Raw genomic sequence first — 15,870 nt, forward strand, 5'->3', positions numbered from 1 at the left:
CACAGTTAATCTGTTCTAGAGCATTTTATTCCTTGAGAGACGAATGCCATCAAACATCTCCCGGCCCCTTACAGAATCTCTGCTTTACCTCAAGTGAACATGTGTTAAAAGCATTGGGACAAACCTGGAAATAGGGTGAGGATGCTGTTATTTGCATTTCATCCCACAGAATCTCCTTTATTAAGAACCAGTAGAAACCCTTCTTTTGGATACTAGAGGACAGCAAAGTTGTCCTTCTGGGACTGTTGCTTTTCATTTCACAGACACACAAGGCGTGATACAGACTTGTTTCCACTTCCCTTCTACCTTAAACCCAAGGCATAAATTTCAACTACCTTTAAAAACTGCAAGTCCTTCTGAAATACACTTCAGCATGCTAGTTCACCCAGCCTCATTTTATTGCCCCATCCTAAATTCCTTTCAGTTTAATCTGTTTTCCTTTGTAATCCTTTTGTACACCTCACATATTCATAAGCTGCTCAGATCTTTTATTTTGGAGCCAGGGTGGGTTACCATTCTTTCAGCCAGCATGTAAACAGATATTTTAGGATTTCTACACAAAAAGCTTGTCATGTTTCTACCAGCTCTCCTTCCATATTTTCCTCCAGGATTTTTTGTGTCCAGAACTGCCTTTCTAAAATCAGTCCTCCTTTCACTCTCTTGATCATTCACATTTTTAAAGGAAGACAAGGGTCTTGATTTTCCAAAGACACACCAAGAATGATCAAGTCTCTGTTCACACCTAGACATCTTGACCCTGTTCTCCACACATTCAAAACTAAAGTTAATTCTCTCTTTGTGTAAATCTGTTGAATAACTTTTGAAGCTTGGTAGTGAGCCCCTAAAATGGTCCTCAAGCTGTTTCAGCACACAGCACTCCATCAGATACTTGCATTCATATGCTGAGTAGATATTTTATTTATTTTTATCGTTTTCAACAAAAGGTCTTCATTTAGTCACTCAAATATTTAAGTATATACTATGTGTCCAAAGGTCTTGAAATGTTGGTAGTCTACACAGAAGACAGATATGTAGAGACAGATAAATTACATATCTAAATAATCCACATGATAGAGATATGAATAAAATGCCACGGGGCTCCAGAAGAAAGAACCACCATGGCGGGGAGGTGGGTTGTATCAAATAAGTAAAGGAAAATGAAGAGAACAAAGAGAAAGAGAAAACAAGGTAACCAAAAAGTTTACTTCTTATTACTATTTCTGCCACAAACTTCTGGAGCAAGCACATTGCTTCCTAACTTCCCTTCCAGCCTTGTCCTTCCAGGAAACATTCTACAGACTTCAGATGGTCAGGCTCCACTGTGGAGGCAACGTAGACAGGCTGCAGGGAACAGGCTGGGAGCCGAAGATTCCCAGGAATCCACAACCCTTGAGGTTTCACTGCAGCCTCTGCACTCACACTCACATAGCAGAGGGTCCGTTTGTACATCAATAGATGAAGGTGGAAAAAAACCCATTTCACAAAATGGATCGTGGAAAAACAAAAGTGAGGTTCCCGAGAAAGGCAGCACCACAAATCTGAATTAGCCAGACATGTGGATTAGTGACCCGTGTGGAGAAGAGCCAAAAAGGAAAAAAAAAAAAAAAAAAAAGGCAAAGAAAAACCAAGTTGTCAATTTTTTAAGATGGAACCACAAGTCTTTCTTCTTCAAAAAGAAAAAAAGTCATTGAGCTCTTTAAGTCAAAACTGAAAGGGACCAGATGCTGCAAACAGTGATTTTAGCCGTGACATCCTTGCACCAATCACAGTCAAGTGCACTGAATATAGCTTATCACTGTTAATAATCACATTATCAAAGACTACAATTCATACCTATTTTTTTTAAACAGTAGGCTCTATGCACAGTTTTTACTACATTATCTACATTCTCACTCTTACAACTGACTGCTTGCCTATGACAGGGAAGGTGAATGCCCCAGAATGAGAATGCCCCATGGAATCACAGCAGGAAAAGTTTAGAAGGACCATTAGACAATTTGGACAAAACAGCTGTTGGGCTGTTGGGTTTAAAACAGATCAATTGAAGAAAAACAAGTCACTACATTAAACTATTTTCTACTTACCTCCATCATCCTCTTCAAGAAGGCATATTTTAAAAGGAGACAAGTTGCTATATTAAAAATTGCTGCTCTGGCATTTTGCAAGCTACATCAAATAATGAAGAAAAAACTAGGTTACAAACTTCCTGACATCAATTCCGACTATCATCTCCTACCAAACTAAAATTCAGATGATCACTAATTAACTTTCCATCTAATGTTCCTCCAGTATACAATAAAATCAGTAACATAAAATGTTTCAGTTAAAGTTAAGAGAAGTAGACACACTAGGGAAGAAAAAAATGAAAACATCATCCTAATCAATGATGTAAAACACAAGATATGAACAACTGTTAAAATAACTTGTTGAAATTGACCGATTCTACTATATCTACACCTAGTTATTTCCTAACCAGTAAGTAATTTTTAATGTAAACAAATAAAATAGTGTATTTAATGGGATCATTACTTTTAGTTATATGCTTTTCCTTTTAAAACTAAATATGCTCTTATGTGCTTGTTTTTTTCAGGTGTTATTATGTCAGCACCCCCTCATCTCTGAAGGTCTACCTTGGCCCTTGATCAACTGTTCTCTGCACCACAGGAAACTCAGAGCCCTACACAGAACACGTGTCCTACACTGCATCTCTCGTATGTGGTTCATTTCAGGGAGTACAGTCCACCAAGTAAACACTAAGCAGTGTTTCAAAAGCATCAGACAGTAAAAGGGGGACATGCAGCATTAGATGTGGGCCCCCATTCAGTGCCTCAGTGCAAAGAAGAGACAGATAAATGCATTGCTCCAGGACTGGGAGAAAAACAGAGGTTATAAGCACTAGGCCCCTCTGCAGACCTTTGGGCAGGAGCCTAGAATAAAGTCCCTGACAGTGTGGGTCATTGTTGGCTTTAAAGGGAACTCATGAGTTAGATAATGATAAACAACCAAATTCCATAAAAACATTGTTACAAAAATAGGATTCTTAATTCAATACAATAAATACAAAGTGCTTTCCTAGCTTCAGGCCCCATATAAAGCTGACATTAATCTCATGTTACCTTCAAAATACTTCAAAAATAACACAAAATACTTTAGGATGACACAAGGGACAAAGAGAAAAAACAACCAAAAAGAAATATTTGTTAGAAAACTATTACATCTGAACACTGAACAATTTTTTTAATTACATAAAATTTAGATTTAGTAAAACATGTTTCTCTATTTTGCCTCTGTCAGTTATCTCTGAAGGCAAAGAAAAAAAAAACGAAGAAAAGTTCAAAGAAAGCAGTAAGGGAAGAGACAGGGGAAAGAGGTATGGTGGCCACCACCCTTGAAACCAGTAGGCAGAAAGTTTCTTTCCGAGCTCTCAGCCCATGCAGAATGTGCAGCTTCCCACCGGGTGGTGGCCACAGCTGGACCCCGAAGCAGTGGTTCTCAGACTTTATATACACTGTAGTAACTGGACAACCCCGTGTCCCGTTCCCCAGAACTCAACAGCCTTGAAGATGGGGCATAAGAATCTTCAATTTAACAAGCTTCCCGGTGATTTAGCTTGAGTTATATGCAGATTATAATTTAAGAAATACTTGGAAGAGAAACCCAGACTCAATACCCAGTAGGTGCTGCACAGTTATTCGATGTTACTTTCAGAATATTCACTCTTCCCGGGGGCCTACCTGTGTCAGCATCCTTGGGCCTGTGTTCTTCGTCAGGAGGTTTAGATGGTGGCCAAGCAGCTGGGACTCTCCTGGGAAACTGCCCTTCTATATAATCCAGTGAGTGTGTGGGTTGACTAACTGCAGCCCAGGTGTAAAGTTGATCTTGCTATATTTCAAAAAAAAAAAATAAATAAATAAGCTATTTTAATTCAATCATGAAAAAAATGGAGTCTTCTTGATTGATATTTGCAACATCATTTCTATCATAAACATACGTGTGGTGTGCATATATATACACACAAACATCCATAAAACATTAAACAGCATTTTATACTAGTCAATGTAGATTCATCACATAAACATTCCTTCACACGGTCTTTCCATTTTCATAACCATACGTGTTTCAACTTCTATTCTATGGTAAGATTTAAGTCTCTTTCTTTGGGGGTAGGAGGCCATGTGGGTCTACAGGGAATTACAAGGTCAGAAAATCCACTTAATCACAGAGCCCCCTGACGAGGCATCTTCAATGCACTGGAATACGATGTCCCCTTGAAATCTGTTTAAATACTTATGGCAAAGTCAGAGGACAGGCAGCACTGGGCATGAAGGACCATAACAGCTTCTTCACCTTCAAGAGCAGGAAGCCCAGGAAACTGATTATTGTGCGTCCAGTTTGAGGACTGTTTGGGAGACAAACTATGAAAAAAAAAAAAAAAAGTAAATGAACCTGCCAAGAAAAAAAGAACTGGGCAGTGATCTGGCAAAGAAAGCTCTTCCCAGCTGCAGACCAACAGAATCCAGACAGAATGAGAAGCAGGCTCGTAACTACACCTCGTGCCAGGAAGCCAAGTGGGAACCTCACAAAGGAGGCCACACCGAGACCTGTGAACACCTTGGGAAACTGCCCGCTAGGATTTCAGGGTGACAGCTGCTTCAGGACGCAGGCTCGCAATGTACACAAGCCCTGGGTTCTCTTCGGGACGTCTTCCTTCCTTACAGGTATATTTCCCTAAACCTTTTGATCAACATAAAAAGTAAAGCAACATGCTGTAACCACCACGCTGAAATTGTGAACTTGAGTGAAAGGATGGAGAGGCACTGATATTTCTGTAATTTGTTTAACAAGTTAATTTAAGAACTTCATAAAATATTCTTCAGTGTCAACAGTAAAATACAATGTATAGATCATTTAGTTTAAACTTCACCTTTAGGGACAGTCACTGGCCTTAACTGAGAACTCAGATTCCTGGGTCAGTGGTATTGAATCGGAAGGGTCCCAATGCAGACCTGGCCAGCATTTCAGCCAGTCATATCTTTCAAGTATTCATACCTTGATTGACACCAGAGGCTTTGCTATTTGGCCTACTGAATATTAAAAGTAGCTTTTCCAGCACTGTTGACAATAGCCAAAACATGGAAACAACCTAAATGTCCATCAATGGATGAATGGATAAAGAAGATGTGGTACATATATACAATGGAATATTACTCAGCCATAAAAAGCAACGAAATAATGCCATTTGCAGCAACATGGACAGACCTAGAGATTATCATACTAAATGAAGTAAGTCAGAAAGAGAAAGACAAATATCATATATCACTTATATGTGGAATCTAAATCTAAATGAACTTATCTATGAAACAGAAACAGACTCATAGACAAAGAGAACACACTTGTGGTTGCCAAGGGGGAGGGGAGTGGGGGAGGGATGGATTGGGAGTTTGGGGTTGGTAGATGCAAACTATTATATTTAGAATGGATAAACAACAAGGTCCTACTGTATAGCACAGGGAACTATATTGAATATCCTGTGATAAACCATAATGGAAAATAATATTTTAAAAAATGTCTTTATGTGTATAACTGACTCACTTTGCTGTACAGCAGAGATGGGCACAACCTGTAAATCAACAATACTTTAGTAAAAAAAAAAGTAGCTTTTCATTGGCAAAATGAGTGGTTTAATTAGCATGATATTAGAAATGAGCTCTCGTTGGTAAAATAAAGGAATTCAATGAATATGGACCAGCAAAAACATCAGACAATATCCTCATTCTTACAAGAACAAGGTAAGACGTGAGCAAGGGGCGATGTCAAGGCTCGATGCCCTGACGGTGCTGCATCCAGCGCTGGTCTAGAAAGCAACTCCCAGGCTGTCAGCAACCACTTGGCACAGAATCCTGCCGCCCTCATGTCCGCATCAAGTGAACCTCCCACGTAAGGAGCAGTCAAGCACTCGCTGCCAGGGGAGCGAGACGTATGTTTCCTAAAAGGAGAACTCTGACTTAGCGTCACCATCCTAATAGTAAACCCATTCAGCCTCGGACTTCATCTGCTCCATATAAAAGAGGCAGCACCAGCAGCTAGGGGGACAAATGGTTGCACTCAGGATTTCATCACTCACTGAAAAACGAAGTTTGCTACAAGCACTCTGCAAAAGCCAGAACAGCCCGGCCAGTCCTGCAGTCTTTCAGCCCCACCCCAGGACTGGAATACATTACAGATCTGTGATGACAAAACCTCTCCTTCATCGTGTGGCTCCACGAGCAGAGAAGAAGCAAACACAAAGCTCTTGCATGGCTCTTTTTTTTTTTTTTTTTTTTAAACATAGGCAGTATGTTCTTTTTTTTTTTTTTAATTTATTTTTGGCTGTGTTGGGTCTTCGTTTCTGTGCGAGGGCTTTCTCTAGTTGTGGCAGGTGGGGGCCACTCTTCATCGCGGTGCACAGGCCTCTCATTATCGCGGCCTCTCTTGTTGCGGAGCACAGGCTTCAGACGCGCAGGCTCAGTAATTGTGGCTCACGGGCCTAGTTGCTCCGCGGCATGTGGGATCTTCCCAGACCAGGGCTCGAACCCGTGTCCCCCGCATTGGCAGGCAGACTCCCAACCACTGCGCCACCAGGGAAGCCCTGCATGGCTCTTTAACATCTACAGAATCAGATGTCAACTCTTTGACCTGTCGTTTAAGTTTTTCTATATTCCTCCCATTCATCCTCCCAGATTCATCTTCCCGCATTTCCTAAATCAAGCTCCACTCCACTAGAAGGTCCCAATTAGCCTCCCCACCCATGGAATCTAACCGATGATTAAGTCTAGCTGGGGTGTCCCCTCCCCACTCCCAAGTCACAGAGCCAACAGGACACCGGCCACCCCTTATGTTGACAGCTACCAGCACATGATCCAGGTCGGTGACCGAACATGGTCTTGAGTGTAGCTCGTCACCCCTCAAGCACATGAGGTGTGTACACAAGTCCTGTAAATCTCCCCAAACACTTGAGAATATTAAGAAGACTCCATAAGAGCCACCTAATGTCTACTGAATTAATGAATTTGTCAGATAAAAGGAAAAAACAAAAGAGATGGTTTGTCAACATGAGCAGCGGCTGGAGCTAGGGATCGCATTTTCTTCATTTGCTTATTAACAAGGTACCAGAGGGGTACTTTGTGTGCATCAAATGGAAAACAAAGGTATCAAGTGATCCATTATATCTAAACCTATTCACAACTATACCATATAAAGAAACATATGGAGCAGATAAAACTCCTAGGATATAATCAGTTCTGTACCCCAGACAAATCTTATAACTCTATGAGACCTCAGTGTTCTCACCAGTAATTCAGGAAAACTGCCTGCTCTTGTCTTTTTCGCAGGACTGGAGTGAGGTGGGTGCAAACACTATGTGGAAAGAGCTATGAAAACCACATCGTGTGATTCAAGTATAAGCACCACGACTACTACTTGTTTTGATTTTTTTTAATCTATGTTTCATTAGAATAATCACACATTTCCTGTATTTTAAAAAGTCCTTTTTAGAGGAATTAAATATTGTCATCAAATGTACACAACACCATGTGGTTGCTGAACCAGCACGAAATCTTTGCTTCATTTTGAGAAGCTAGGTGAGCAAACTGTAGTCGGCAAAGTTCCCTTGGCATTTGTGCTGATAGTCACTAAGTTTTGAATTCAATTAACAACCGCCCTGTGGCATTTCCTCAACCATCCACACATGTCTTTTTCTCTGTTGTATTTCTGTTTAACATTTCAGAAATGTATGTGTTATTTTCCCAAGTAGAATATGCAAGTTTCCTGCCATCAGTCACCAACCACATCCTATACCCCTTGTTTTCTGCCGGTTTTATTCTGTATACATAACAGACACACAATGAGTATTAAGGAATTGGAAGGGTCAAGATCAATAAAATTGTCTTTTAACAAATTACACCATAGTTTTATATGAGTTAAAACAGGAACAATTTTCCCTGACACTACTCCACCGCCTTAAATTCTTAAAGTCTGTTTTGATTTTTGTTGAACTGGATCATTTATTCCTATTAAAGAAAACAAATACATGCTTTCAACCTTAGGCAGATCAGAAGATTTAAAATCACAATCTGAAAGTGGCATAAACAGGCCACAAGCTAGTGATCCCAAAAAAGAAAACCGTTTCTTTTAGCAGATATTTCCCCATCTTTTAACTGGCCTATATATAATAACCCCCCAAATAACTCAGAGCTACAATTCAAAAATAGTTTATTTTAGAGGGCCCACTAGAAAATTATAACAACTGAAGTGAGGCATTCTAAGAGTGCTTTGTTGAAACTGCTGTAGTCAAGATGAGGGTTTGGTTGTCACCTCACGATAATATTTGGTAACGTTTCTGTTATTTCTGTTAACCGTGCCTTCGGTCTGTGCATGGGGGAGGATCTACATTACTCCCTGAGAGGCGTGGCCGCCCTTCCTATCGACACTCCTAGGACTTGTCAGCACGTGGCATGGGCTGCCCTGCATGTGGGAACAATCCTAGTCTGGGCTCCTCACCTCCTCAGCTCTCAGCACTGCCTCGGATCCACTGTCTGTCTTTCAAGGCCAAAGGGTCTCTATTTGAGTGGTAAATACAGTCCGTGTATCCCAGACATCCCAGCAAGTGCATTCTCCTAACAAACATCAAAAGTTTGACTGAGGGCAACAAAAGTAAAAAATTGCCACGAAGTACGGCACACGACCATTTCTTTACATGCACGCTATCCATCCCTGGAGTACAGAGAAAAATCTGTGTCAGGCCAGCAGACGGCTCTCAGCTTGCACCTGGTCACACTGGCCTCAAGAACTGCTCCAGCCAGCTGAGCCTGGGTGTGACCTCTAAGAACAATACAGCAGGCGCTCAGGGAGTACATGGAGGCTGTGTCCATCCCCTTCCACAGCACTCTCTGGAGAAGGGTTCTGAGGATCAAAGGTCTCATCTTGGAACTTTACAGCTTCATTTGAGGAATTAAATACCTGGATGGTATTGAGCTTATTTGTGCTTTGTTAGTGCCATGGACGCGATGTGCTTTTTGTTCTGGCTATTGGAAAATCTGAAATAGGTATATGGTCTGCATGCCACGTGTTTTCCAGTTCCAGAATGTATGCTTCTGATTAGCCTCATTCCTACCTCCATTTATGTTCCCCCCGCAGTTTAGTTTTGTCTTTTTTTTCTTTTGTGCACTCATGGCTGAATTTTACTATTTTACCATATCTTACTTTTCTTACTAATCATTGTAAATACTATTTGGAGTAAGGTGGTGATGAACACATTATTAATATTAGGGAAATGATGGAAAATTCATTTACTTATCTACTTTAACTCACTTGAACTTTTTATGACTGGAAGGATAAACGGTAGATTCACTGAGAGTAGACTGAATTGTACTCACGATATTTTGGTTTGCATTGATCACTTAATCTTTAAAGAAAACAACAGCACAACTATATAGAGTCACTTTGAAATAGGGGAGATAAAAAACAATAAATAATCACTACTATACACAACAGCATCCACTGGGTATAATATTTTCTAATCCTTCTTTTAATATATTCTACAGCTGTAATCGTACTGCACATGATTTCATAATAACATAGTGTAGACTTTTTTAAACTACTGCATCATTTTCATACTGATAATTTACATTTTTGCCACAATCATGACACAGTTAATATTACACTGTAGCCATTTAATCAGCTCTTGACAGAACACGTGAATGTGACTTCCCAAATCACCCCTGGTTCATAATTAAATAAGAAATTACAACCCTAGAAGAGGACACTGACCCTTGAAAAATGTGGGTTTGAATTGAGAGGGTGCACTTACACGGGGTTATAAATACTGCCATGCTCCACGGTCTGTGTCTGATTGAATCTGCGGATGGACAGGAACCACAGATATGGGGCCGACTATAAAGTACAGCAAGATTATCTCCTACATTATTCAGGGGTCAACTGAGTACATAAAAATGACAAATAAAAATGAATAATTACCAAGGCTTGATTTGTGACCCAAGATATGATCTAGCCTGGAGAGTGTTCCATGAGCACTTGAGAAGAAAGTGTATTCTGTTGTTTTTTGATGGAATGTCCTATAAATATCAATTAAGTCCATCCTGTTTAATGTATCATTTAAAGCTTGTGTTTCCTTATTTTTCATTTTGGATGATCTGTCCATTGGTGAAAGTGAGGTGTTAAAGTCCCTTACTCTGACTGGGTTACTGTCAATTTCCCATTTTATGGCTGTAAGCATTTGCCTTATGTATTGGGGTGCTCCTATGTTGCGTGCATAAATATTTACAATTGTTATATGTTCTTAGATTGATCTCTTGATCATTATGTAATGTCCTTCTTTGTCTCTTGTAATAGTCTTTATTATAAATTCTATTTTGTCTGATATGAGAATTGCTACTCCAGATTTCTTTAGATATCTGGAGCTGGAGGAATCAGGCTCTCAGACTTCAGATTATACTACAAAGCTACAGTAATCAAGACAGTTGGTGCTGGCACAAAAACAGAAATATAGATCAATGGAACAGGAGAGAAAGCCCAGAGATAAACCCACACACATATGATCACCTTATTTTTGATAAAGGAGGCAAGAATATACAGTGGAGAAAAGACAGCCTCTTCAATAAGTGGTGCTGGGAAAACTGGACAGCTACATGTAAAAGAATAAAATTAGAACACTCCCTAACAACATACACAAAAATAAACTCAAAATGGATTAAAGACCTAAATGTAAGGTCAGACACTATAAAACTCTTAGAGGAAAACATAGGCAGAACACTCTATGACATAAATCACAGCAAGATCCTTTTTGACCCACCTCCTAGAGAAATGGAAATAAAAACAAAAATAAACAAATGGGAACTAATGAAACTTAAAAGCTTTTGCACAGCAAAGGAAACCATAATCAAGATGAAAAGACAACTCTCAGAATGGGAGAAAATATTTGCAAATGAAGCAACTGACAAAGGGTTAATCTCTAAAATTTACAAGCAGCTCATGCAGCTCAATATCAAAAAAAACAAACAACTCAATCCAAAAATGGGAAGAAGACCTAAATAGACATTTCTCCAAAGAAGACATACAGATTGCCAACAAACACAGGAAAGAATGCTCAACATCACTAATCATTAGAGAAATGCAAATCAAAACTACAATGAGGTACCACCTCATACCAGTCAGAATGGCCATCATCAAAAAATCTACAAACAATAAATGCTGGAGAGAGTGTGGAGAAAAGGCAACTCTCTTGCACTGTTGGTGGCAATGTAAATTGATACAGCCACTATAGAGAACAGTATAGAGGTTCCTTAAAAAACTAAAAATAGAACTACCATACAACCCAGCAATCCCACTACTGGGCGTATACCCTGAGAAAAACCATAATTCAAAAAGAGTGGGTCTTCCCTGGTGGTGCAGTGGTTAAGAGTCTGCCTGCCAATGCAGGGGACACGGATTCGAGCCCTGGTCTGGGAGGATCCCACATGCCGTGGAGCGACTAGGCCCATGAGCCACAATTGCTGAGCCTGCGCTTCTGGAACCTGTGCTCTGCAACAAGAGAGGCTGCGATGGTGAGAGGCCTGTGCACCGCGATGAAGAGTGGCCCCCACTTGCCGCAACTAGAGAAGGCCCTCACACAGAAATGAAGACCCAACACAGCCATAAATAAATAAATAAATAAATAAATAAATAAATAAACAAAAAGAATCATGTACCACAATGTTCACTGAAGCTGTATTTACAATAGCCAGGACATGGAAGCATCCTAAGTGTCCATCGACAGATGAATGGATAAAGAAGATGTGGCACATATATACAATGGAATATTACTCAGCCATAAAAAGAAACGAAATTGAGTTATTTGTAGTGAGGTGGTTGCACATAGAGACTGTCATACAGAGTGAAGTAAGTCAGAAAGACTTACCATATGCTAACACATATATATGTGTTAGCATAAGTAATACATACTTACCGTATGCTAACACATATACAGGGAAATTTAAAAAAAAAAAAGTTCTGAAGAACCTAGGGGCAGGACAGGAATAAAGACGCAGACTTAGAGAATGGAACTGAGGACACAGGGAAGGGGAGGGGTAAACTGGGACAAAGTAAGAGAGTGGCATGGACTTATATATACCACCAAATGTAAAATAGATAGCTAGGGGGAAGCAGCCACATAGCACAGGGAGATTAGCTCGGTGCTTTGTGACCACCTAGAGGGGTGGGATAGGGAGTGTGGGAGGGAGACACAAGAGGGAGGAGATATGGGGATATATGTATATGTATAGCTGATTCACTTTGTTATAAAGCAGAAACTAACACACCACTGTAAAGCAATTATACTCCAATAAAGTTGTTTTAAAAAATGAATAATTAGAGTAACAGCAAGAAGACTAAATTTAAAGATGAGCCGAGGTCTCTGAAAATGTTTCAGGATAATATAAAGGGGTGTTTTCTTAACTATGTTGAAAACAAGCACTGACATTACTACCATTGAGACTGCAAATTTGTGCAAATTTTCTGAACGGGAATTGAGTAGCAAAAGGATTTAAATATTGGTGCAATTCAACTTCCATTCATGATAAAATTTTTACCAAAGTGGGTATAGAGGGAACATATCTCAACATAATAAAAGCCATTTATGACATACCCACAGCCAATATAATACTCAACAGTGAAAAAGCTGTAAGTCTTCCTGCTAAAATCTGGAACAAGGCAAGTATGCCCACTCTCACTACTTCTATTCAACGTTGTATTGGAAGTCCTAGCCACAGCAGTCAGGCAAGAAAAAGAAATAAAAGGTATCCAAATTGGAAAGGAAGAGGTAAAGCTGTCATTATATGCAGATGACATTATACTACATATAAAAAACCATTAAGACTCCATACAAAAAATACTAGAACTGATAAAGGAATTCAGCAGGGTGACAGGATATACAATCAATCTACAGAAAGCTGTAGATTGATTTCTTTACACTAACAATTACATATCAGAAAGAGAAAGTAAAAAGAAAATCCCTTTTAAAATCACATCCAAAAAAAAAAAAAAAATACTTAGGAATAAACTTAACCAGGGAGGTGAAAGACATATGCTGAGAAACGTAAAATGTTGATAAAGGAAACTAAAGATGATTCAAAGAATGGAAAGTTATCCTGTGTTCTTGGATTGGAAAAATTAATGTTGTTAAAATGGTCATACTACCCAAAGCAATCTACATATTTAATGCAATCCCTGTGAAATTACTCATGACATTTTCCAAAGAACTAGAACAAATAATCCTAAACTTTATATGGAACCACAAAAGACCCAAAATTGCCAAAGCAATCCTGAAGAAAAAGAACAAAGCTAGAGGCAGAAACCTCCCAGACTTCAGACAATATTATAATCTACAACAATCAAAACAGCGTGGTAGGGCTTCCCTGGTGGCGCAGTGGTTGAGAATCTGCCTGCTAATGCAGGAGACACGGGTTCGAGCCCTGGTCTGGGAAGATCCCACATGCCACGGAGCAGCTGGGCCCGTGAGCCACAGCTGCTGAGCCTGCGCGTCTGGAGCCTGTGCCCCGCAACGGGAGGGGCCGCGATAGTGAAAGGCCCGCGCACCGCGATGAAGAGCGGTCCCCGCACCGCGATGAAGAGTGGCCCCCACTTGCCGCAACTAGAGAAAGCCCTCGCACGAACCGAAGACCCAGCACAGCCAAAAATAAATAAATAAATAAATAAATAAATAAAAAATTAAAAACAAAAAAAAAAACAGCGTGGTATTGGCACAAAAACAGGCATATAGGTCAATGGAACAGAAGAGGGAGTTCAGAAATAAACCCACACACCTATGGTCAACTAATCCTCACCAAAGGTGGAAAGAATATACAATGGAGAAAAGACAGTCTCTTCAGCAAGTGGTGTTGGGAAAGCTGGACAGCTGCATGTAAACTGATAAAGTTAAAACACTCCGTCTCACCATACACAAAAATAAACTAAAAATGGCTTAAAGACTTAAATATAAGACATGACACCATAAAACTCCTACAAGAGAACATAAGGGAAAACATTCCCAGACATAAATTGTACCAATTTTTTCTTAGGTCAGTCTCTAAGGCAATAGAAATAAAAGCAAAAATAAACAAATGGGCTTTTTCGTCTAGGTCTCTGACATGCCATCCAGACTAAGGAAGACCCGGAAACTTAGGGGCCATGTAAGCCACGGCCACGGCCGCATCGGCAAACACCGGAAGCACCCGGGAGGCCACGGTAATGCTGGTGGCATGCATCACCACAGGATCAACTTCGACAAATATCACCCAGGATACTTTGGGAAAGTTGGTATGAGGCATTACCACTTAAAAAGGAACCAGAGCTTCTGCCCAACTGTCAACCTTGATAAATTGTGGACCTTGGTCAGTGAGCAGACACGGGTAAATGCTGCCAAGAACAAGACTGGAGCTGCTCCTATCATTGATGTGGTGCGATTGGGTTACTACAAAGTTCTGGGGAAGGGAAAGCTCCCAAAGCAGCCTGTCATCGTGAAGGCCAAATTCTTCAGCAGAAGAGCTGAGGAGAAGATTAAGGGTGTCGGGGGGGCTTGTGTCCTGGTAGCTTGAAGCCACATGGTGGGAGATTCATTAAATGATAACAAGTGCTTTTCTCTTCTGGTCTGAGTGAGGGTTCTTTGGCACTTCTACCTCCCTACCTGTACAGAAACCCACCTAACAGGTTCCAGGAGTAAGGGTGTGAAGACCTGGGCTCCGCTACCAACTCCCCTCAAAGTTTGGAAGAGATGGCACCAACACTTAGAATAAGGCCTTGGGGACTTCCCTGGTAGCGCAGTGGTTAAGAATCCACCTGCCAATGCAGGGGACACTGGTTCGAGCCCTGGTCCAGGAAGATCCCACATGCCACAGAGCAGCTAAGCCTGTGCGCCACAACTACTGAGCCTGTGCTCTAGAGCCCCTGCACCACAACTACTGAGCCCGCGTGCCGCAACTACTGAAGCCCGCGCGCCTAGAGCCAGTGCTCCACAACAAGAGAAGCCACCACAATGAGAAGCCCGCACACCGCAATGAAGTGTAGCCCCCGCTCGCTGCAACTAGAGAAAGCCCGCATGCAGCAACGAAGACCCAACATAGCCAAAAATAAATAAAATAAGATAAATAAATTAAAAAAAAAAAAAAAAAAAGAATAAGGCCTTGGCTGGTTACCTAATTTGAGGCTTCTCGCTTACAAAGTGAGAATGATACCTGTTGATAATGTATATATCGTATCATTGAAAGGCCTATTGGCATTGTATGCTCTGAATTTATAAATGAGTGGGAGAATGTGTCCTTAATTGTTCCATGGGGCTCAAGGGGGGAAAACTCATGATCTTTACAAGATTTTGATGAGTCATGTTGGAAAGATGGGTCAGTGGTAGGATAGAAGTGGTTCTTTGGAACTTACTTCCTCAGTCTAAGGTTCTTCCACCCGGCTTCCTCATCTCAGACCAAACCATTCTGGTCATAATCAAAATGTTGGAATGGGGCCCAACAGGCTGAATTTTAAACACACCAGGGCTTTTACACATCAGAGTGGTTTGGATTCTAGAAAGCAGTTGTCAGGATTTATGTGTCCCTGTGCATAGGAGTCTTAATGTTCAAAAAAATGATGTCATGAAATGCTAATGATTTTCCTTCCAGTGTGAAATGTATCTAATAGAGAAATTTGGGGAATGCTAAAGGCCAGAAACCAGAATCAGGTTTTCTAGGGTTTGTAGAAAACCAAGAAGATGAGCAAAGCTTGTGTGCAGATAGGACTATCTTAGATATTGGTAAATTATAATTTGCTATAGTTTTCCAAGCTTTTGAAAGT

At 40.5% G+C, this 15,870-nt stretch overlaps 2 protein-coding genes across 2 annotated transcripts in view; one reads left to right on the forward strand and one right to left on the reverse strand.

The window, feature by feature from the left end:
* Positions 1–15,870, reverse strand: part of FMN2 (formin 2) — a 340,034-nt gene that overhangs the window by 245,637 nt on the left and 78,527 nt on the right. Inside the window, exon 3 of the mRNA XM_057539598.1 lies at positions 3,735–3,882. Coding sequence (XP_057395581.1) covers positions 3,735–3,882 — 148 coding nt within the window. The remainder of the gene's footprint in view (positions 1–3,734; positions 3,883–15,870) is intronic.
* LOC114238037 (60S ribosomal protein L27a-like) lies at positions 6,802–14,636 on the forward strand. The gene is made up of 2 exons (XM_057539599.1): positions 6,802–6,903; positions 14,172–14,636. The coding sequence occupies exons 1-2, from the start codon at positions 6,802–6,804 to the stop codon at positions 14,625–14,627; spliced, it is 558 nt and encodes a 185-aa protein (XP_057395582.1). The 3' UTR covers positions 14,628–14,636.

The sequence above is a fragment of the Balaenoptera acutorostrata genome, unplaced genomic scaffold (genome assembly GCF_949987535.1).
Source record: "Balaenoptera acutorostrata unplaced genomic scaffold, mBalAcu1.1 scaffold_61, whole genome shotgun sequence".
Classification (NCBI taxonomy): Eukaryota; Metazoa; Chordata; class Mammalia; order Artiodactyla; family Balaenopteridae; genus Balaenoptera; species Balaenoptera acutorostrata.